The 23,010-nt window shown below is 53.7% G+C and overlaps 1 protein-coding gene across 2 annotated transcripts; it reads left to right on the forward strand.

Annotated features, from left to right (window-relative positions):
• The first annotated feature begins 4,396 nt into the window (after positions 1–4,396).
• PICK1 (protein interacting with PRKCA 1) lies at positions 4,397–21,068 on the forward strand. 2 transcript variants are annotated; one of them, XM_074226906.1, is made up of 13 exons: positions 4,397–5,003; positions 6,009–6,097; positions 9,598–9,709; positions 11,738–11,866; positions 12,833–12,899; positions 13,677–13,766; positions 15,973–16,026; positions 16,952–17,014; positions 17,280–17,413; positions 18,595–18,687; positions 19,008–19,058; positions 19,533–19,677; positions 20,157–21,068. In XM_074226906.1, the coding sequence occupies exons 1-13, from the start codon at positions 4,593–4,595 to the stop codon at positions 20,411–20,413; spliced, it is 1,695 nt and encodes a 564-aa protein (XP_074083007.1). In that variant the 5' UTR covers positions 4,397–4,592; the 3' UTR covers positions 20,414–21,068. The 2 variants fall into 2 exon arrangements, with proteins under 2 accessions (XP_074083007.1, XP_074083008.1); XM_074226907.1 differs by lacking the exon at positions 4,397–5,003 and adding an exon at positions 5,267–5,923.
• The last annotated feature ends 1,942 nt before the right edge of the window (positions 21,069–23,010 follow it).

A 23,010-nucleotide genomic window follows, 5' to 3' on the forward strand; every position in this document is an offset into this window, starting at 1 on the left:
GGTACTTAAGGATTTCACTGAATTGATTAGAAAGGACCTGAGAACTTGGAAAGATGTCAGTGTACAATCTTTTTCCTGTTCTTTTTGAGTACACAAATTCCAGTGGTAATGTTGACAAGTGTAGGATAACAAAAAATAAAATTTAAAGTCATTTAAAAACTAAAAGTTTCCCTCCCTTACCCCTTCAAAAAAAGGGGTATATGCAAAGGATTTAGTTAGCTTTCTGGGCTTTTTTCGAGGTCACCTTGGTGGGAAAGATCAGAGAATCACGGTCTAAAAGGGCAAGAGGAGAACACCGAGGCCATTTAGCCAAAGTTCCAATGTTACAAAGGAAGAAACAGGTCTAAGGAGGGAAACAATTTGCCAAGGTCACACAGGCTACAGATTGGATTGAAACTAGGCTCCTTTGATGCCATACCACCCTGATACTAATTAGCTTCTCTCACATTTCACTATGCAAATCACCCTTCTGGTGACTGTCAATCCACCCTGGGGAAGTGGTTCTCTCCGAACCCAACTCAGAATCATGTGCTGGTGAAGTGATTCCAGCTATGACATTTCCCCCAGTTCCCACAAGGTGGCAGCACTTCCCCAAAATTAAATTAAAGGGGCTCCTGCGCCCCTTTGCTTACCTCCCTAAGGAAGTCAGTCCTATCTCTGAGACCTGGGCGAGTGCAAGTTTTTTCATCCCAGCTTTCACGAAGGAGTGGGCCTCAAAGACGGAGAGCAGAGCACTGATAATTCCTTCAGATTAGCAAATTAAACAGGAGTGGCAGTGCCAGCCTCAGCCAGGAAGATCTGGGTTCAAAGGCTGCCTCTGACACATACTGGCTGTGTGACCTTGGGCCTAGGAAGCTCTCCAAGATAAGTTGTAGAGCAGGTGTGCTACCTGCATTGCAGAGGGAACTTCCTCATACTTTATATTAAAAAAGCAAACTCTTCAGTGCTCACTCTGTAGGAGTGAAGTATGGTATAAATCCTGATATCAGGGTGATTGCCACTAGGTGGCATCATAGCTTACAAAAACCAGTTTGCCTCAGTTTCCTCATCTATAAAATGAACTAGAGAAGTGAATGGCAAACCACTCCAGTATTTTTGCCAAGGAAATTCCAAAATGGGGTCATGAATAGTTGGATGCCACTACGGATGCACAGAAAGGGATGGTGGTTTTCTTTTTATTTCTCATATGTATACGTCTCCATCTTCAGTTCCTGTGACTGTACTAGTACTCGGAATACACTTTCTCTTTTGCCTTCTGAAGACTCAGCTGAAGCATCACTTATATAGGAAGCATTTTGAGGAAGTGCCTAAGCCATCCTTCATTTCCCATACTTTAACAGCTTTCCTCTTTCCCCTTTTTTCTCAGCTCCCCTTGTTTCCCCCCATTAGAATGGAATTTGTATGGTGCCTGGCATGTGGTGAATATCTGTTGATGTGACACAAATGAGTTGGACTCAGAACTAAATAGTTAAAAAAAAGAGAGAAAGAGAGAGATCCGTCTTTTCTGGAGTGTAGTTTGAAGTTGGCAGAGCATTTTCTATCAGCTATCTCACTTAAGACTCACTACTATCTTGTGTAGAGCAGAAATTAGATCATGAATATATGGGTGATTGTACTGTTTACTAACAAGCATTTAAGAGAAAACAAAGGGATATTTGCATATTTTCTTGTATTCAAAAGAATCTCAAGTCCCCCGATAAACTCAAGGTCTTGAGTTGTCTTTAAGCATAGGCTCATTCAGAATGGCACCAATTACAATCTGAATTGGTGGAATCTTGTCAACATTTTTTCTCATATCCTCTCTTTCCTGGGAGTACACTGCCCAAAAGAATGGAACTTTTTGTAGCTGAAACCTAAACCAGGTATCTTGGGGTTTACCAGCTAGATTTTTTTTTTTAAGTACCATGCTTAAACTCATTCCCCTGGCTCTCATTGATTGGTCAACAAGGAGTCCCATGCTAAACTTCACCTGGGCTCTGAGTCTAGAAAATCTTTTTTTTCTTTTTGGGCCTGAGGGCCTTCTTTTCCCAGAGTGAATTTTTTTTACTAGATAAAAGGGGTCACTCTGTCTCATTCCTTATCTAGCCTTAAACACAGAATCAACATTGCTGCAGTCAACTGAGACCTGTTAAAAGAGGCCAAGGTGGTCTTTTTTTGTTTTTACAAGGCAATGGGGTTAAGTGACTTAACCAAGGTCACCCAGCTAAGTATTAAGTATCTGAGGCCAAATTTGAACTCTGGTCCTCCTGACTCCAGGGTCAGGGTTCTATCCACTGTACCACCTAGCTGCCCCCAAAAAGGGCCAAGGTCTTCCACTGAATGCAGGGGTAATTTCTAATTTTCTTGATCTATATCTTGCAACTGAACCCAGATGTTCCAGAGATTGAGGCTGGTGACTGACCAATTACCCTGCTTCATTTAAATCCAATTCACTTGGGTCACCTTCCTTGATGTCATGACCCTCTTTGAGAACAAATAATGATCTTTCTCAATGAGGAAAGCTTTCATAACCCTAGCTGCAGTAGAGAAGTCAACTCCTTGGGCCTTTCCATTTCTTTTGTTCTGCCATGCATTTCCTTTCTAAGGTTCCCTTAAACAGCTTCATAAACTAGTATTTCATTGAGATGTAAATTGTTACTGAGGTGAAGCTTTTTTGGGGGGGAGGGAAGCTATTGAAGAAGATGGGTAGGTTTTAGTTGACTGCAAGCAGAACATCAGTGTAGTGTGACATGGCACCTGAGAAAGTCAATGTGATCATAGGCTTTACTGAGAGACAGTGTTCAGAAGGGAGGTGACCATCCTGCTGTATCTTGCTCAATCACACCACCTCTGAAATGTTGTGCTTAGTTCTATGTACCACATTGAGCCGCCAGAATTGGGTGACCAGAAGATGAGACCTGGAGTTCATACCGTATTTAGATGAAGAAACTGAGAAAATTTAGATGAAAGAAGACTTAAATGGGACAATAATCTTCTAAGGCATGTAGAAAAGGATTTTGATTTTTTTCTGCTTGGCCCCAGATGCAATCTACAGTTCAGTCAAACTGGACTTCTTGGCTTTTCCTCATACAAGTTTTATTGCCTTCAGTCTCAACAGCTATCATTTTATTAGTTCAGACACACACTACACTACATGGGCACCTTGCAGTAGTCTTTGCAGTCTGTACAGCCACTATCTGCATATGTTTGGGTGGTCAGGCCAGCCCCACCCTCAGTTGTGATCAGACTCATCCTGTCCTCACACAGTCACATGAAGAAGGCGGTGACAGATTTGAGGCCCATGCCCATGAACTGCTGCTCTCCCAGATATAGGCTTCCTCTTTGATCACATCATCACAGAGCGAGTTGAAGAACAGGCAAAGTAGGTTGGCTGGCTGCTCCAATGACCACAGCACTCTCTCCCTCACTTAAAATCTTAGAATCCCTAATATCTTTCAAATTCCAGTTCAGGGGCTTTTTCTGATTCCCTTTCCCCGACCTGGTACCAACGCCTACCTCTGTAAAAATTATCTTCTATAAACTAATTTGTGGAAAGACATCCTGTCATAGTGGATGGGGACTTGGTCTTGAAATCAGAAGACCTGGATTCACTCCTCTCTGACAGAAATTGGTTCTCCAACTCTTGAGATTTTAAGTTTCAGAAAAGGTGCCGCCTACATTAGAAGGAGTTTCCCAAAGGAGAGCTGCCAATGAAACTTCCAGGTTAAAATGTAATTGGAAACTGTTTAATAAAAATGACAATGTTAATTTTGGGTTTTCTAAATCATTAGGTTTCTATGTTTGACGGTAATGAAATCACCAGTCATGCTGGGTCCCCCCAGGAGAACATAAGCTCCTGGAGATTTTTTTCCATTTGTCTTTGTACCTCCAGAGCCGGGGGTTTGGTGCCTGCGCATCCGTTGGCAGGAGCTCCAAAGAAGCGGGGCAAACTAACAATTACAATTAGCCCCGGGAAGGCTCTTTGGCAGGTGGGGAGTGTCTCCTTTCCGGACGTCTTCAAGTGCAAGCTGGAGAGAACAGAGACGCTCCGTTGGGCCGCACCGGCGGCTCTGCCCCTTCCCAGATCTCTTTTTGGGGGGGTTAGAGACGGCCAGATTCAAAGTTCCATGAGATGAGGAAGCTGAGAAGAAAAATGACTCGTCCAGAAGAGAAACTGGGCTAAATCGGGCCGTGCTGCGCCGAGGAGCCTGCAGGCCCGGGCCGGTCCGCGGCTGCTCTTGGGCCTGGAGCCTCTTCTCTTTGGGGCCGCGGCTCCCTGACGTGTCTTCCGGCACCCCCAATCTAGAACCAGGGCCTCTCCCTTCACCTCCCTTCCTTTATCTCGGGCTGGGGTCACTTCCTGCGCCCCCCAACCTCGGGCCGGAGCCACTTCCTGTGACCCCTACTCGGGCCGGGGTCACTTCCTGTGCCCCCTCACCTCGGGGCCGGGTCACTTCCTGTGCCCCCTCACCTCGGGCCGGGCCTCTCCCTGCACCCCCACCCCCGCCGGCCGCCCCGCGGCTGCACAATGGAGGGCGCGCCGGGTGACCCGGCGCTCGCTCCCGCGCCGAGGCCGCACAAGGCCCGGGCCGCAGCGGCCCGCAGGCAGCCTCATGGAGCCCGCGGCCACGGGCGGGGGGCGGGGCAAAACCTTCCTCAGCCTATCATTTGCTCCCACGTTCGGCCGGTTTCCACGGCGACGGAGAATTCCCGCCCCCACTTCCGTTCCCTTCGACTCTCCGGGAGCTCCGGAGGAAACCGGAAATGAGGCGTGTCGGCGGTGGAGGAAGTGCGGGCGCGAAGGGGCCGGGACTTCCGGCCCCGCCCGGGAAGTGACGCCACAGTCGCGGCCTCAGGCAGGTAGAGCGGCCGGTGACTCCGAGCGCCGACGCGGCCCGAACCCGGCCCGGGCCCCGGGGCGGCCGCCGCTTCCGGGGACAGGCCCCCGGGGGCGGGCGGCGGGGGCGGTGAGCTTCCTGTTCGGCGAGAGGAGGCAGAGGTCCGAGCTCATCGTCTCCGAGGAGGTGAGAAGAGCGGCTCCGCCCCCGCGCGCTGCCGGGAAGGGGGCGGGGCCTCCGTGCAGGCGGGGGCGGGGCCGGAGGGAGGGGCGGGGCTGTGTGGGCGGGGCCTGGGTGAGGGGCTCTATAGGCTTCCGAGCCGGGGGCGGGGCCTGGGTGGGCGGGGCCTGAGGGGCGAGGGCTTGGATTGGTCGGGTGGGTGGAGCTAAAGAAGGGGCAGGGCACGGAGGACCGCCCCTCGCCCACCACCCCCTCCTCAGACCCACCTCCTGCCCTCTGACCCCTATGGGGGGGCGCCCCAGCCTCGGCCCCACGGGGGACCCCTCCCCCGGCGGTTACTAGGCGCCCTTGGCCCTTGACGCCAGCCCTCACTCCGGGCCTGCCAAGGGGAGGGTCTCCAGGGTCCCCGCAGCCCAGCAGCGTGCCACGGGAGGTCCTGGCTGCGGCCTCGTCTGTGCCTCCGTCCCCTCTGCCAGGCGGGGGCATCCGGAGGTCCGGCCTTCCTGCCCGGCCCCTGAAGAGCCTCCGCCCGCGGGAGCCCGTGAAGCTTTGGGGTCCAGTCACGCAGATGGGAAGCTGGGTCCCCGGGGCCCCGGGCCCGGCCAGCGCGGGGTCGGGCCCTCTCAGGCGTCCTCACGGACCTGCTCGCTGCCTGCGTCGCTTGACGAGTCATTTACCCACTTCCAGACTCATCAGTAAAAAGTGGGGCTTGAAGATGTCTGAGTTGCATTTCCACTAGAAATCACCCCAAATAGTTACATGGGAAGGAAGGGGCTGAAATGGGCCTCAGGCACACAGGTGTGGGCTGATGGAAAGAGAAGGGGGCTGTGACATCTCTCCTCCTGGGGTACATCGCGGGGATGATCGGGGTGTATCTCCTTCCCCACCTGGCCCTCCATGGAGGGTGAGGAGCCGGGAGCAAGCAGGTACAGGGGAGACAAAAGGGATGGAAGCACAGGAACCTCTTCCAGCCTCAGCCCCCCTGAGACCTCTGCCCTCCTTCCCCTACAGAACTGGACCATCGGCCTTCGAGGCCAGCTCGTCCCAAACCTGGGAATCATGTTTGCTGACATGGATTATGACATTGAGGAGGATAAACTGTGAGTATCCCCCAAAGGCACTTTCTTCTAGGATTTGCGAGGTGACGGAAGGTGCCACCTCACTCTGAGAGGTTCTCAGTTTGAGAAGGACATTGACAAACTGGAAGTATACAGGAGGGCGAGCTGGATGGGAAGGGGTTTGTAGCTCATTTTACCAAGGACCTGGTTTAAGGACCAGCAAGTGCAGCCTGGAGACCAGAAGACCCGGGAGCCAGGACAGCTTTCTTCACATTTGAAGGGTTACTGTTCAGAGGAGGCTTTGGATTGGTTTTGTTTGACCCAGGGGGCAGAGCCAGCCGCAGTGCGGGGAGGCTCAGGAGGAGTCGCTGCTCACGTGCAGACCCATCCAGAAGTGGGCACTCACTCCTTGGAGGTTGCCTACAAGAGGTTGCAAGAGCTTCGGGGTAGAGCTTCTGCACACTCTTTTGGGGTATGGCTTAGGTGAGGGTGTTCCACTCTGGGCCAGGGCTCTGTATAATACAGTCCTCCCAGAAACCCCAGTGTTCCTTGTGGCTTTGGACTTGAACAGATTTCATGTGGAATACCTGAAGGGGAAGGGCAGAGTGCTCTAAGGGGACGAGGGTGGTGTTGCCTAAAAATCCAAGGAGGTAGCAGTGGCTCTCCCTTGCTGTTGTTGCCCTTGTTGTTCAGTTATTTCCAGCTGGGTCTGACTCTCCCTGACCCCATTTGGGATCTTCTTGGCAGATTCTGGACTAGTCTGTCATTTTCTCATTTCTCAGATGAGAAAACTGAGGCAGACGAGGTGAAGTGACTTGCTCAGGGTCACCAGCTAGTGAGTGTTTGAAGTCAGATCAGAACTCAGGATGATGGGTCTTCTGCACTCTGGGCCTGACACTCTGTACAGTGGTCCCTCTAGATACTCTCTTCAATTATATGATAGATTAAAAAACTGAGACTGGGGGGAGGTCCCATATTCAGACTCCCCAAAGTCCCACCCTTCCCTTCTGTGTTGTTATAAGGCAGGATTTCCCTTGATCTCTCCTGCCTCCCAGTGCCAGACATTTGTCCTTGGCACTACCTCCTTACCAACTTAGCTCAGCTGAAGGGCAGTATTTGGAGGCTGAAGCCCTGGCCTGGACTCTTAAGCAGGCCTTCTCTAGGCCTCATCTTCTTCCTCTGTAAATCGGGGAACAGATCATCTCTACAGTCTTTGCTAGCACTAAATCTTTTTTAAAAACAACTTTTATTTCATTAAATATTTTCTAATACGGAAAAAATTTTAACATTTATTTAAAAAACATTTTTGACTTACAACTTTTCTTCCTCCCATCCCCCCTTGGGAAGGCAAGCACCTTATTCATTGACCTGTGAACTCATGCAAAAACGTATTGCGATTTTATCCATGTTGTAGAAGAAAACACACACAGTAGGAAAAATAAAGAAAGACAAGTCAACTTTAGGTCACACTCTGGAGGTGGAGAGCATCCTTCATCTTGGATGGAGTAGTCTGGGCCCCTTGTCCTGCTCAAAGTCTGCTCTTGCCCCAGAAGAGCCAGGGTCTGCTAGGGTCTGCCCCCAGGAGGTACCCACCATGTCTCAGGGGCAGCTTCCAGCTTTGCCCCTGAGACCTGCTTCCTTCCTGGTCTGAGGGGATTGTGATTGGAGAGTTGGGGCCCCAAAGAATGGAAACTCCCAGAGGGCTCAGAGCCTACTTTTTTAATTCTTAGTCATGACTAGTAGTGTTATTGAACATTCCCAGTGTAATAGTCTGAGGAGAGCAAAGCAGGAAGCGTTTTCCCTATTTTATCCCTTGCGTTGTACCTTCGGAATTGAGCCTTGAACCCGGGATTCGTGAGACCTGAGGCCTCAGCCCTGTCCTCAGACAAGCCAGGATCTTTACCCATTGGTTTTGAAACCTTACCTGGGCAGCTGGACTTGGAATTGGGAAACTCTGAATCTGACTCCTTCCTCAGGCCCTTACCAGTTGTGTTTGTAACCCCAGGCAAGTCACTTCACCTCTGCCAGCCTCAGTTGCCTCATCTGTAAGATGGGGATAGCCCTTTAGCCACTCCCCCAAGATTCAGAAGGAAGTCCTTCTAAGGAAGACCTCAATTCCAACATCCCTACCTCCCCCCTCCCCACTTCCTTGCCTCCATCATCAGCATCTTGGATTCTCAGCCCCTTCCTCATGAGATTTAGGTGTAGTCCTCAAATCTTGTCTTAACCCCCTGAACTAGCCAGAGCTCCTTGAGGCAGGCACTGCCTCTGTGGCCTTAGTATGTTACCAAGTAGCGTATTTATTGAACCAGGAAAAGGATGTGGCTTCATGTCTCTTGTAGCTTAGGTGTAGAACCAGGAGATGGAGGGTTGGGGCTGGCACGGTGACCAGATGGGCCTCAGGCACCACTCGTAACCCTGCCCCCCCACCCCGCTCCCATCTGGAATGTTCCCCCTCCCTGCCCCTCAGCCACTGGTGCCCTGCCTGGCCTCTCCTTTGGGCCACTCACCCTGGTTCTGGGCAGGGCTAGGGGCCCTGTTGCCTTCCCTGTGAACAGGCAAGCTTTGTGAGGTCGAGGCCAGTTTCATTTTAGGGTTTGTATTCCCAGGGGAGACACTTCACAAATGCTTGGTGATTGACGGATGAAGTTGGCCGACCCTCACCAAGTATTTATTTGGCACTTACTCTGGACCTGGAGGGGCAGAGAGGACCAAGATGAATCATAATGACATCTTACCTTGCTATAGGATTTTAAGATTTGCAAAGACTTTTGTTCACAGCAACCTTTTGAGGTGGGTAGTACAGGTTCATCACCTCCATTTCAGAGTAGGCCTCTGAGGTTCAGAAATAAGGAACTGGCCCAAGATCACCTCAGCGTCAGAGGGAGGACGTGAAGCCAGCTCTGCCAACTTCCCAACCCAAAGCTCCTGCTGTTGGGCTTCATCCCTGGCGGCAGGGCATGGAGTGGGCTCTTGTTTTACCATTGGCTCTGTGGGGCCCCGCGATAGGAGGCCCACTCTGCCAGGAGCTGTCTGGGGCATAAAGAGGCCTGGGCCTGGTAACCTCTCGGGCTCCTTGAGAAGCCTTCGAACAGCCTCTGGGTCAGTGGAAGTGAGGAGGCCGGCAAGAAGCTGGCACACAGGGGCCATTTTCCTCTCCACACCATGAGATTTTTTTCATCTCTAAAATGGGGCTTAGAACTAAATCTCTTCCCCAGCCGTGTGTGTCCTATGGCCTGGCACTTAGGAAAGCCCTTTGTCACCTGAACCATCTCATAGAGACATGTGGTATTGTCTTCACCTAGGTCATGGAGGGCTGTGACGTCATGGAAGAGGGTTTGGATTTGGGTTTGAAGAGAGGAGGTTCTGAGCAGGGGGAGTCTCTCTCCTTGGCAGGGCTTTCTCTGCCCCCTGCTCTCTCTCCTCTCCTCTGCTGTTAGGGGGAGAGCCTTGGGCCTTAGAATGGTTTGGTGCATTATTCCCCATCATTTGGCTTCTGGTCTCTTCCTGCCCTCATCACCTTCTCCGTTCCTGTGTTCTAGGGGCATCCCCACAGTTCCTGGCACCGTGACACTGCAGAAGGATTCCCAGAACCTGATTGGGATCAGCATTGGTGGAGGGGCTTTGTACTGCCCCTGCCTCTACATTGTCCAGGTAAGGGGGCTTGGGAGACTTCTTGGGGAGACTTCCTCCAAGGAGATGAGCCATTCCCAACTTTGGATAACTGTGAAGGAGGACTCATTCCATCTTGGGAATGATTCTTTATTGGTCAGGACCTTTTTCTGATCTAAGATTTCCAATCCTTCCAAGCATTTTGTAGAGACGGATTTATAGTGGGCTACCCATACTCTCTTTCCTTGTTCTCCCCCTGACCAAGGCCTTGTGCTGGCAACTGGCCTCCCCTTGAGGAAGGTCTCTGGACTTTGGTAGTGGCACTGTGGTGGGCATTGTTGGTAGGCAGTAGATGAAGGCGTAGATGACACGCTGGTGAGATTCGAAGAGGGCAAAACTGAATGACTGAATGGGGTGGGGCCTTGGACATGTGGAGGCTGGGTGAGCAGATATTCCTCTTTAAGACAGGCTTGGACTGGGTGACTCCTGGAGTTCTGGGGTCCCAAAGCTTTTCCCACTCTAGCAGCTGGCTGAATCAAACCTTGGGACCTACATAGGGACAAATGGAAAGATGTATATGTGGGGTCCAAACAGTCCAGGACTGGGGGAGAGGTTCATCACCTGACCCAGCCACATGACAGGGAGGATGAGCCCAGGCGGGGGGAGGGCATATTCCCTTAGCCTTGGTCAGGTGAATGAACAGGCATTTATTTGGCACTTGGTAGAACCATGCAAAACACGCCATGTCCTCAAGGAAGGAGCTCTTGTATTAGTGGGGGAGGGGGGCAGGGAGGAGTCTGGGATCACTGGTTGTGTTGACTGGGTGGCTGTTCCCCTGGGGGAGTGGAAAAGGAGAGTTGGGTGAGGAGGGAGGGGATGGCGATGACCTAGGAGCAGAGACTTCCTGGTGACTGACGAGCCAGAGTTATAGATGAGATTTGAGGAAGGCCATTGAGTGTAGAAGGGTGGATGAGGATCAGGGACAGAATTCAGAATCAGAGTCATGCAGAATGGAGGCTGATGGTAGCCCCATAGAAGGGAAATGTCCAGTGACCTTCCTTGGGGAGCCGGGAGGACCTTGTCTACGGTGGGGGGGCCTCAGGTGGGCCAGAGATCACAAACAGGGAAAGGCCCCCCCCCCCACAAGACCATGCAGACAACCCTGCCCCCACCTCCAAGGCTCCCTCTGCTTGACCTCCAAGGCTCCCTCTGCTTGACCGATGCCTCCTTCCATTGACCTCCAGAGCCAGGTTCCTCTCTCTGCCCCAGGTCTCCCCTGCACCTCTTGGAAGACAGCCAGTCTTCTCTCCCCACCCTTGGGTCTCCTTTTTTCCAAAGTAAAAGCATCTCTAGTTTCTTTGCTGTTGTGGGAACTAGCCTCTGGACTTAGAATAGCTTCCCAGGGTGCTTGAAATATGGTACCCAGACTGGACACAGTATTGGTGGGGTGGCCTCCAGGGAGCTACAGTGAAGCTCTCACTTCCTCATCGTGGGCCCTGTTCTCTGGCCCCCTCCTGTAGGCATCGGCAGGCAGGGGTGAACCAGACCCTGCCTCAGATGGTGATCAGCTTGGGGGGGGGCAGCCCTGGGCTGATCACGTGACTGCTGGCTGCCTCAGTTTCCCTCTCTGTAAAATGGGACTGAGAACAGCATCTAGCTGGTGTGAGTTGCTGTGAGGATTAAATGAGATGATAACTCCAAATCACTTGGCCCGGCCTACTCATAAACGTTAGCCTTTATTAGTCATTATTACTACTTTGTCCTCATGGTCTGTTATCCTAGACTGAGCTTGTAATCCAATGAAAACATCCCCTGTCCTTATCACATGGATGGTGGCCTCTCCCAGCCCCCCTCATCCTGTTCACCTGCTAATGGTGCTTCGGTGAGGCCCAAGGCAGGACTTGACCTTTCTCCCTTCCTTAGGGTTGGGATTCTGAGTTTGTGTCATGCCCACTGGGGGGACTTTGCAGCTCCTCTCTGCCCCTCTCAGGAACTCCCAGATAGGGGGTGGTGCACGGCTGCCTGAAATGGGTGACGAAGAGTGACCAGGTCTCCCCTCCTCCTCCTCAGGTGTTTGATAATACCCCTGCAGCCATCGATGGCACTGTTGCAGCTGGCGATGAGATCACTGGTGTTAATGGCAAGTCAGTCAAGGGGAAGACCAAGGTGGAGGTTGCCAAGATGATCCAGGTGGTAAAGGTAAGCAAAGATGGCCAGGGTCTGGGTGTGACGTCCGAGACACGTTCCCAAGAGGCGCTCTCACAGAGTGCTGTGCTCACAGTTATCCCTCAGCCAACGGCCCCAAATGGACGAACGGCCAGGAATCGTAACTCGGCCGGCCTGACTCCTGGCAGTGCTGGGCGAGGATGGGCTTTGGGCACGTGCAAGGGATGATCAGGACCCAAAAAGAATTGAGAGCATCCTTGCAGACCTCCAAGAGGTGCAGGCCTCTCGAGAGCACCCAGAGCAGCCCATTGTCAGCACAGCCTGGATACTGGTCTTGTGGCTTCTCTGTTCTGTGTTCTCCCTTGGTCAGTTGGCAAGCCCTTGGGGGGCACCGATTCATGTGTCTCTGTATCAACACATACGCTGCTGCTTGACCGGGCTGGGTGGGGAGGGAGAGCAGATTCCAATGTCTCCCCTCCCTCACACCCCTTCCCTTTTGGGCTCACCACAGGTTTTTACTGCCAGGCCCTCTCTGGGCTGATCTCTTCACTCCTCCCTGTCCCCGTCCCAAAGGACTCCTGAGGCCTCTGCTCCTGGTGCCCCCTCACCTCCCCTCTCACTAGCTGACTTTGGTGCAGCAAGGGAGGATGCTCCATTTCCATTTCACAGATTTTCTGGCTTCTACAGAAGCCAAACCAAGTAAACAAGGGGCTGAGAGGAGAGAAGAGAAGATGAGGGCATTGTGTAGAAAGGTGCCCTGGAATCCAGGGGAATCAGCAACCATTATAAGGACCCACTGTGGGGGGAGGGGATACAGAGAGAGATACTGTAGGCCCTGGCCCCCTGAAATTCCCTGTCTGATGGGGGGACAGCCTGCAAACAGCTCTAAACAGGCAGGATAGACAGGAGAAAGGGGAATTAGGAAGCTGGCTCTTTGGGCTGCTCTGGCAGCAGCTTGGGGTGACCCCATCAGCCATCCTTCCATCTTGTTCTTCCCAGGGAGAAGTAACGATTCACTACAACAAGCTCCAAGCTGACCCCAAGCAGGGCAAGTCCTTGGACATTGGTGAGCAGACTCACTCTGCTTCTTACTCCTTGACCCATGGCAAGGGTCCCCTGCCCGAGACTTGAGCCCCCTGCTCTCCCCCCAGAGGTGCTCACAGTTCTGAAAGCCGCCTGGGGAGGAAGCAGGGGGCTTAGTAGACCCCCAGCCCCTCTCCCCCTTGGAGCATGACTCCTCCTACCTCAATGTTCCCTTTGGCAGCCTCCCTTCCTTCTCTTCTTTTAGTCATCCTACGCTAGAATGGCCTGTTTCCTACTGTCCCCTTAGTTGGTCAGTCTCAAGGCCACTGACCTCAGACCCATCCTAAAGGTGGATTCTGTTTCAGTTACAGGCCAATCTAGTGGCGACGAGCCCTGGCCTTTTCCTCCCCAACTGCCCAGGGTGGGCATGGATGAGATGGAGACCTTGTGACAGGCCTTGTGCCCTCCTTGGGCAAAGCTGTCGGGGGTGGGGGGAAGCTTGTTGTGTCCCTTACCCTTGATGGCTACCGGGAAATGAGAGAGCTGGGAGAGGTGTGTTCACTCCCTGTTTTGACAGAGGAAGTGGCGGAACCTTGAGTTAGGGCAGAACCTGAGTCTTGGACTGCCGAGGTGAAGACGCCTGGCCAGCCCAGCCTGTGTCCCGGCTCTGCCTTCCATTAGTGAGACCTTGGACAAGTCCCTCCCTCTCTGGGTCCTTATCAGTTGGCCCAGATGTTACGCTTGGGTCCCCCTCCCCCAATCACACTGTCCACTTGAGGGAGGGGTGTCCAGGTGCTGACCACCTTCTTCCCGTCTCTAGTATTGAAGAAGGTAAAACATCGACTGGTGGAGAACATGAGCTCGGGGACGGCAGATGCACTGGGCCTGAGCCGAGCCATCTTGTGCAATGGTGAGTTCTGGGCCTGGAGGTGCATAGGTGCAGGGTCCCCTCCTGGTTTGGAGTCTGGTCCCAGGCCACTGGGGACCTGGGCCAGGCCCGACACCCCTTTCTCAGGCTTCTCCTCCACAGCTGGAGCTGAAGATCCCGAGCCTGCCACTTAGTCTCCCGGCCCCAGATTGATCATCAGCAAATGGGACTCTGCCCATCTCTAGCGAAGTTGTAAAGTGTCAGCCAAGATAATGTGCAGCAATCCCTTCAGGGCCTTGGGCCTGTTCCCCTCAAGAAGACCTGGTGTCTTTGACCCCAGGCCCCGGGGACCTCCTAACCTGTGGCATCTGGGCCTCCTGGTCTTGCTCCCTAAGGCCTCAGGTTCTTAAGCCTGGGCTGAGTTCTACCTGGAGCACCAGCCAGGCCCACACCTGACCGCCTCAAGGGAGAAGGGGGGAGAACATCACTCATGCTCACTCTGTCTCTGCCTCGAATATGTTTATGTAATATTGCCAGCATGGCCCCCGCCACCGGCCACAGCCTGAGTTTTCCGTAGCCCAGCCCACATCGATCCGTGGCTGGGTGGGCTCCGATAGAAATCCTCTGAGTAGTCAGAAGCTGGGCCAGCCAAGCCAGGCGCTGTCTTGGATGGGCTGATGGCGGGGGCCTGTCCAAGTGCTGTCTAAATGGGAACCTGCTATTTTTGCTTCTTCTGGCTATAAATCCTTGTTGCTGTAGTTACCATTAAGTCGGGGTGAAATTAGAACTGGTTGTTGTGGGCTGGTTTTTGTTGGGTTTTTTTTTTAAAACTTGCCAGCTCTCCCTCTGCCTGCCCCCCAAAATAGAGTTTCTAAAATGAGACAGTCATGATGTCCCGTGACCCAGCAGAGCTAAAAACAGCTTTGAGCACATTCCCAGCCCCCCGGCCCCTTGTTTTGTGCTGCTGGGGAGCCTGGGGTAGGGGAACATCAACTGTTTCCCTTAGGCCCCTGAGGCCCAGGACACCCCTCTCTCCCCACCTCCCTAGGCCAGAGGGAGAGCCCAAGAGCTCTGCCATTGGGCCTTCACTTGCCCTGCCAGGGACCACAGGTCACAGGCATTTTACAGAGGAGGAAACCGAGACCTGGGTTGCCCAGGGGGAAGGACTCCCAACTCCAGGCCCAGTTTCTTCTCTCTGTCACCCAGCAAACACCTATCAGGCTACGGCGTGCCGGGGCTGCACTTCCAGGAGGTGTGGAAGTGAAGAGGGAGAGGCCCTGCATTGAGTGTCATTGATTTGGAAGGCTAGACTAGTGCGCAGGAGTGCCATGCTTAGAATGGGGCATTTGTGTCTTGTCCTGGAGGTGAGAGAGCCGTGGGAAAGATGCCGTCCAGCCTGTTTGATGAGGGGAGTGGCATCCCAGAGGAAGGCAATGTAGGCAGGAAGCAAGGCCCAAGCTGGCATGGGGCCCTGGCGGCGGGGAGAAGACGTGGCAGACGTGAGGGTGAAGGAGAGTCCAGGATGGAGAAGCTGCCTGGCCGGTCAGATGAGGGGCAGTGTCCTTCTGAGGGAAGGCAGAGGGGAGGAGAGATTCGTGGGGTGGGGGAGGGGGACACAGGGACCAGCAGTGAGCTAGAGACGTCCCTCCCCTCCTGGATGACCAGATGACCAGCCCATGCCCGAGTAGGGCAGAAGGAAGCTCACCTTCTAGGACACACGCTCACCATCCAGCTGCTGGCACACTTGGGAGAAAGTAGGGGATGGAGGATGTGCAGAACAAGCCCTGAGGTTCTGTCACAAATGTTTAGAAGCAGAGGTCTGCCTCGGAGGGTCTCACTCAGCACTTCTGAACTGACAGACGGACTCCTCCGAAGCAGGAGATGGAGCGGGGTCTCAGGGACCAGCGAGTGGTTGGTCTGGTTTGGTGTGGACTCCAGAGAGTGTCCAAGCAGGGTCTGCAGAAACCTTCCAGCAAAGAGCCCATGGGTGTTTACAAACCTGTGGGCAATGGAGAGCCACAGTGTGCCCTGAGAAGATGCCGGGGCAGTTGTGGGGGAGCCGGACGGCAGGAGGGAGTGGTCCAGGGCAGGGGTGGCAGAGATGCCTGGCTGGCCATAACCTCCTGACCAGATGGTTACCCAATTCTTCCCCGAGTCCCGGGTGTAGATGTCCTGAGAGGGAAGAGGGGAGCGAGGCCATGGTTCTGGGCTCACACCGATGGCCCTGCTGGACTCTCTTTCCTCTCAGATGGTCTGGTGAAGAGACTGGAAGAGCTGGAACGGACCGCTGAGCTGTACAAGGGTGAGTGCCTGGCCTGCTAACTCTCGTGCCTGTGGCCTCCACGCTCCCTTGGGGTCTCCTCATCAGAGCCTCCACTTCCTCTTTGGTTAATGGCATTTGCATGACTCTCTTCCCAGCAAGAAAAGAGTAGTTGCTCTTGGGCTTGATCTGGGGGCTTCTGCAAGCCGAGCTCAGTTCAGCCAGGTGACAGCTCCCTCCACTCGCATTCCGGGTGTTTGGGTGAAAGGAGCAAGGAGGCCCTGGACACTGCGCCCACTCCTGGGTGACCTCGGCCAAGGTGTTCCTCTCCATTTCCTTCTGTCTCCACCAGTAGAGGGAAAGCCTTAAGACCATTGTAATGTCAGTGGAAAAGGAGGGACTTCCCCCATGCCCACACAGAAAACAGTGTCTGTGCCCGTTGAAGCAAGGACATGGCCCTGGATCCAGTGGAAAAGGTCTGGTAGAGACCCTGGGCCTCGTGGACACAAAGCACCTCTCGGAAGAGATCTGGCTTTGACCCTGGGAAGAGGGGGAGTGAGGATGAGACAACAGCTTGGGAGGGTTCTGGGCAATGACATCCCTTCCTTCCCTGGGCGTCAGCTTCCTCTGTACAACAAGGGGTTTGGCTGTGATGGCCCATGAGGAGGGGTCCAGCTCTCAGGGTGGGGTTCCCAGAGATGATTCCGTGCGCTGCCGTCCATTCAGAGGCCTGGTGCCTTCTGGAAAGTACCAGATGACTGGGAGAGCCTGGTCACATGGGGGCCTTCCGCTCTGGGCCCCCATGAGTGTCCCCAGTTCAAGCTCTCCATGCCCCTTTCTGGCTCTCAGTGGATAGAATGGGCTCTGGCTGCCCCAGCCCCTGGTCAGACAGTGGCTACCCAGGATTGCTGTGGGCTTCTGGGTAATTTCTGCAAGTGGAGGGGTCACCCAGCCCGTCCTTCCCCAGGTATGACCGAGCACACCAAGAGTCTGCTGCGAGCCTTCTTTGACTTGTCCCAGACACACCGAGGTAAAGACGGATGGACCCTTGGGGAGGAGGGGGGGTGGGCAGCGTTTCACAAGCTTAGCAGGACCCTCCCCCCAGTCAGGCCAGTTCAGGTGGGTGGTCAGTGCAAGTGTCCTTGTTGATGTCGCCTCCCCCCAGTGCTGGTGCACAACTGTGTCCTTGGCTCCGTCCTGACCCAGGGGACAAGGGGCCTTATTTTACCACCCCCACCCCATCCCTTGCTGGAGGCTCTGAGAGGAGCTTCTCCCACGGCATTCCTGTCACGCAGCCTTTGGAGATGTCTTTTCGGTGATTGGGGTCCGTGAGCCCCAGCCAGCAGCCAGTGAGGCCTTCGTGAAGTTTGCTGAAGCCCACCGCAACATCGAGAAGTTTGGAATCCGGCTCTTGAAAACCATCAAACCTGTAGGTTTGACCTGGCTTCGGGTCACTGAGAGAGAGAGAGAGAGAGAGAGAGAGCGCGTGTGTGTGTGTGCGCGCGCATGCGCATGCACGTGTGTGAGTGAGTGGTGTGTCTGAGAGGAGGGGGAGTAAAAGTGTGAGTGAGTGTGGGGGGGGCAGGCGGTCAGGGCTCCCCGGCATGTCCTGATGACCCAAGGGAGGACCCGTTGTGTGATACCTCAGGTGAGCTGAGGCTGAGGGAACACCAAGACTCGGGGTCTGGTCGGCCTGGGTCTCTTCTTGGGGCAGCCTCAACTTCCCCAGCTTCTGTGAGCCCTGAGTCACTGACTGATGGTTTTGCTCCCTCTCAGAGCCTTGATTCCCATTTCTGGCTGAGGCCCCCCCCCCCCCCCCCAACGCTGCTCCCAGCGATTAGCAAAAATCTGGAAGTCCTGAGTGGGCTTTTGCCTCTGATGACTCCTGGGACAGGGTGACCTTGGCCAGGTTAAGTGCTCTGGGGACTCCTTTATTTTTCCTATTATATATAAAGAGAGTGTCCTTCACTCATTTTTCTACAAGGCTTTGAGTTTCACGATTTCTCCCTTCCCTTCCCCCTCCCTCTGACAAAATGCAATTCAACATATGTCATACATGTAACTGTGTTCAACGTCCATATTAATCATGTTGTGAAAGAAGAATCACAAAGGAGAGACAAAAACACGAGAGGAGAAGCACCATAACACAGAAAACAAATTTCAAGAAGAAAATAGGAAGCTTTGGTCCTCTGGGTGGGGCTGGCACTGCCCATCACAGGTCCTTTAGAATTGCCTTGACCTCTGACCTGCTGAGAGCAGCAGTGTCTCTCCTACGTGACCATCACCCATTGCTGCTGGTAGTGTGTACAATGCTCCCATCACTCGGTGCCAGCCCATGCCAGTTCATGCCAGTCTTCCTAAGACTAGAAGTTGGAGAGGAGAAATGTCCCCCAGGAGCTCCCCACACCAAGCAGCTCCCAAGGCTAGCACTCGGCACCTCTTAGGGGGCCTCATGGACCTCCAGTCTGGCCTCTGGCCTGGGCCACCCCCCAACCTCTCGGGGGCCCCGGCAGCTCTGGAAGCCAGGGCGTTGCCCACACAAGTGTGACCACAGCCCCGGGTTCCCCCGGCAGGATCTGCCGCTCAGGTGACACCCCTGCTTCCCTGCAGATGCTGACAGATCTGAACACATACCTCAACAAAGCCATCCCTGACACCCGCCTCACCATTAAGAAATATCTGGATGTGAAGTTTGAATACCTGGTGAGTGCCTGCGCACAAGGAGACCCCGGGGTCTGCCCCAGAGAGACCCCACTGTGCTGGTGATCAGCCCCTGGGCCAGAGCGATCCTTGGGTGATGGGGGGGCACAGGAGAGGCAACTTCTAGACACGAGGTTTTGTGGCCTGTGGTCACCTCTCCCCCTGGGCCCGTGTCTGCCCATCTAGAATGAAAGATAAACGTCTTTGGAGCAGCTCTGAGGAGCCTGTCCTCTTGCCCAGTCAGTGCCTGGGGGCCCTCCTGCAGTGAGGGAGCGGGCAGAGGCGTGCCCCTCACCCCGCCCCGGCTTCCTCTTTCCCTGCAGTCGTACTGCCTGAAGGTGAAAGAGATGGACGACGAGGAGTACAGCTGCATTGTGAGTGCCAGGATGCGTCCACTCCTCGGGCCCCTCCCCATCTCCCCCACCAGTGCTGCCCCGCTGCCCAGCCCTGCTCCCCACCCACGGCATCACGGGCTGCTGGCCTTGGAGACTGGGCCTGGCCTAGATGACCGGGGACAGTCTCTTCCCTGCTCAGGCTCCATCTGCCCCCTGGTCCTTGCCCCAGACCTTGATCTCTTGAGACTGTAAGTGGTCTGCCTAGGACAGAGGGTCTCTGAGGTCCAAGATCCCAGATGGGAGGGGCTGTGGGGGGAGGGGGATCACATCAGTGATGGACCAAGTGGCAGGGTCACCAGACCAGAGGAGCCACAGGCCTGGGCCCAGCAGAAGCCCCTGAAGGTGGGCTTGAGGCTGTTGTCCCCCGCTCCTGGACCACCTCCTTTCTCTGAGGCTTTGGGGGGAGGTTCTGGGATCCCTGACTTGTTTTTCCCTTGACTTCATTCCCCTCAGGCCCTTGGGGAGCCCCTGTACCGGGTCAGCACCGGCAACTATGAGTACCGCCTCATTCTGCGATGCCGTCAGGAGGCCCGGACACGTTTTGCCAAAATGAGGAAGGATGTGCTGGAGAAGATCGAGTTGTTGGACCAGAAACATGGTGAGTGGAGTTGGGAGAAGTGGGCAGGCGCTTGGGCATTGCCCCTCCTCCTTCACTTCATTCTGCCTCCCCCCAGGCACACTTCCTCTGGCCAAAGGTCACCAGGTGTCTGAGCCCAAGACAACTGGGGGAGTGCCGGGGATCTCAACTCTATCTTGGGAAAACTTTGTGCTGATTCAGGCTGCCCCATAAGGGAGTGGGCTTGCTTGTGTTGAAAGAACCAACAGAGCCCCTGGACTTGACGTTGGGGGTCCTAGGTGTGAATGCTTCCTCTGTGGCCATGGGCAGCATTGACCTTCCTTGGACCTCGGTTTCTTCATCTAGGTCCTATTGGGTTGTTGGGGGGGTGGACCCTAGGCACCACTGGGAGCTTCTTCCTCCATCCCTGGACTGTTGGCCAGGAAGGGAAGAGGGGACGGGACCGGGAGTGGTGCAGGGTCGCAGCCAAAATGCTGACTTCCTCATCCCCCTCCCCACAGTCCAGGACATCGTGTTCCAGCTACAGCGTTTCGTCTCCACCATGTCCAAGTACTACGATGACTGCTATGCGGCATTACGGGATGCAGACGTTTTCCCCATTGAAGTGGACCTGGCCCGGACCACCCTGGCCTATGGCCAGAAAGACCTCTACACAGAGGAGGAGGAGGAGGAGGGGGCAGCAGCTTCAGGGGAGCCCCAGGGGCCCCGAGGCTCCCAAGAAGAGAACGGCGAGAAACTCATAGACATGCCAGAGTGACTTCCACACCCCCAGGTGGGGTGCAGGGCTGGTGACGGGTGGGGACGCCAGGAGGGGAGACCTGGACCAACTGCCCGAGGTGACTGATAAAGACCCGCTGGTGTGGGGGCTGACGTCTCATCTCTGCTCCTCTGTCCCAGGCCAGTTGGGGAGCCCAGCCTCAGTTCCCGCTCCTGCCAGACAGCTTAGCTGTGGCTTCCCCATTCAGTGTCTCCTGCCCAGCTTGGGGGGGGGGGAGAGGGAAGGAGAGGAAAAGACCCCTCCCCAAGAGTGAGGGTGGGCTTGGGGCCGTGCCCTCATTCCACTTTAATCTCCCGAACTTCACTCAGGGAGGGGCCTCCTTCCTTCTTCCTGCCCTGATCTGCCCTCCACTCTAATGCTCTCTGGCAGGACTGGGGGAGGAGGAAGAGGCTAGACCCCTCGCCCACTGCCAGGGGCCAGGGCTGCCTTTGCCACTCTGGGTTCCTTAGCCCCTAAAGCAGCTGGGCATTGGAGGAGGCAGCTTCACTTAGCTTCTCCCCTCCTCTGAAGTGGGCCAGCTCCCCCAGGTTCTACTGTGGTATGGGGGTGACCAGACCTCTCACTCAGGGGCGTCCCTTATTTATTAAGCTCTCCCTGCCCCTCTGCTTGTGCTCTGGGGCTCTGGTGCCTTGGGCTGGGGCTGGGGGGAAGGATCCTAATCGGGTGGGGGTGGGGGAAGGGCTCCTGTACTTTAATAAAGAGAAACTGGATTGTGACTTTTCAGTGCCTGCCCTCCCGCCCCGGGCTGAGTGAGGGGAGCTGGAAGCTGGGGCCCCAAACCCCCCTTAACCCATCTTTCTTGACCTGGTCTCTGCCCCACTTACTTCCATGCTCCCCCCAGGGCGCTCATTCTGGAACTAACTCTAGACTCGGGTCTGCCTCTGCCCTCCTCCTCACCCACTCTGCCTGCTGACGCATGCACAGTGGCCCCCCACCCCCATGGGCCAGGTCAGGCTCTTGAAAGAAGAAGTGATTTTTCTTTATGCCTTTGGTTTTGGGGTGTCAGTCCCCTTGTCGCCCACCCCTCGAGCTGTGTTTAAAGTAGATGCTTTGTTCCCACCCTCAGTGCCCCACGGGCATCTCTGGGCAAGGAGGGGGGTGTGTTTTCTCCACTCTCAGGACCAAAATTGCCCCCCCTTTTGGTTTTATACTTTTTAAAAGTTTTATCAGTATTTTGGTCTTGTCATACTTTACCCTAGTTTCCCCTCCCAGAGAGCCGTTCTTTCTTCTAACAAAAGAGAACTTTTGAAAGACAAAAAAGCAGAGCAGTTGATCTGAAAATCTCCCCCCACCTGTGGACCCTCCACCTCCATACCCCACTGGCTCTTCTTAGTTTACTTATAATTTTGCAACATTTACTTTTGATTTTTTTGTGTTCTTTGGATTTGCACCATTGGAGTCATCGTGCGACTTGCTCTCTTGGCCCTGCTGACTTCCCTCTGCTTTGCTTTGTTGAGACCTTCCTGGCTTCTTGGTGTCTGTTGCCCATGTTTCCTAGAGTGCGGTCATATTTCATTCCACTCATTTAGCAGTTAAATGTTGGCCGCTCCTCATTTTGAGGGGCATGTAATTGTCTCTGATTCTTAACTGCCACCCCCTTAGTGTATCTGGGGACTTCCCTTCTTATTACTCAACCTACGAGTGGAGTCTCTGGGTCAGAGGGGGTAGACATGCCGTTGCTTTTGTTGCCTGATTCCACATTATTTTCCAAAGTGGTTCTGATTGGCAGCTCCCAGAGCACTGGGCTTTGATGAGCCCCATCTCCTCTCAGTTCTACCAGTGTTCTGGGTCTGAGGTTAAAACCTGTGTGGTTTTAATTTGCATTTCTCTTCTTAGTGATTTGGAGCATTCTTTCATCCAGTTGTTGAGAGTTGGCAACTTTTTGGAGAATTTTATTCTCACCCTCTGATGACCCATCTTTTGGGGGATAGCTTTGGGTTTTATATACACATAACAGATTTTAGATACAAAGTGCTTATTGATAAAATTTGATGTAAAGATTTTTTTCTCTTTTTTGCAGTTTTTCTTCCTGTCTTAGTTACCTTAGTTTAGTTTTTCCAGAAGTTGTCTTTCATAATTGCCTCTGTCTTTTGATTGGTTAAAAATACAATCTCCCTTCCATCACACACACACAAAAATTCCATCACAAAAAACCCCACAAAAAAAACAAACAAAAAAATACAATCTCCCTCCTAGTTAAGAAAGGCACATGATCTGTTTCCCTTCTGATTTTGTAATAACACAATCCTTAATATATCAGGTCATATTGTTATAAACATCTTGTGAATATGTAGTCTAGAGTGATTAAAATATTTTTTTTTTTCCCTCAAGGGGAGAGAGGCGAGGAATCCCAGAAATGCAAGTCTTACATGCACTTTGAAAGGCCTTGTTCCTGCCCCTTCATGCCAATCATTGGCTGGGGTCACAATCTAATGGCTGCATTGTCCCCAGCCCTGTTCATTATACTAATGAGCAAGAGCAGCTGCCTCCTTGAGCCTGTGCAAAGACTTTAGGTGGAGCAGACCTGGCCTCTGTCTTTGATCAGGTGAGGCTAAGTCTTTTGTCTTGACCCACTT

The sequence above is a fragment of the Macrotis lagotis genome, chromosome 2, assembly GCF_037893015.1.
Source record: "Macrotis lagotis isolate mMagLag1 chromosome 2, bilby.v1.9.chrom.fasta, whole genome shotgun sequence".
NCBI classification, from domain to species: domain Eukaryota; kingdom Metazoa; phylum Chordata; class Mammalia; order Peramelemorphia; family Peramelidae; genus Macrotis; species Macrotis lagotis.

Coding starts and splice junctions, on each gene's coding strand:
- PICK1 (XM_074226906.1), top strand. CDS start 4,593: ATGGAGCCCGCGGCCACGGGCGGGGGGCGGGGCAAAACCTTCCTCAGC. Junction 11,867..12,832: donor AGATGATCCAGGTGGTAAAG/GTAAGCAAAGAT, acceptor TGTTCTTCCCAG/GGAGAAGTAACGATTCACTA. Junction 17,015..17,279: donor CTTGTCCCAGACACACCGAG/GTAAAGACGGAT, acceptor CCTGTCACGCAG/CCTTTGGAGATGTCTTTTCG.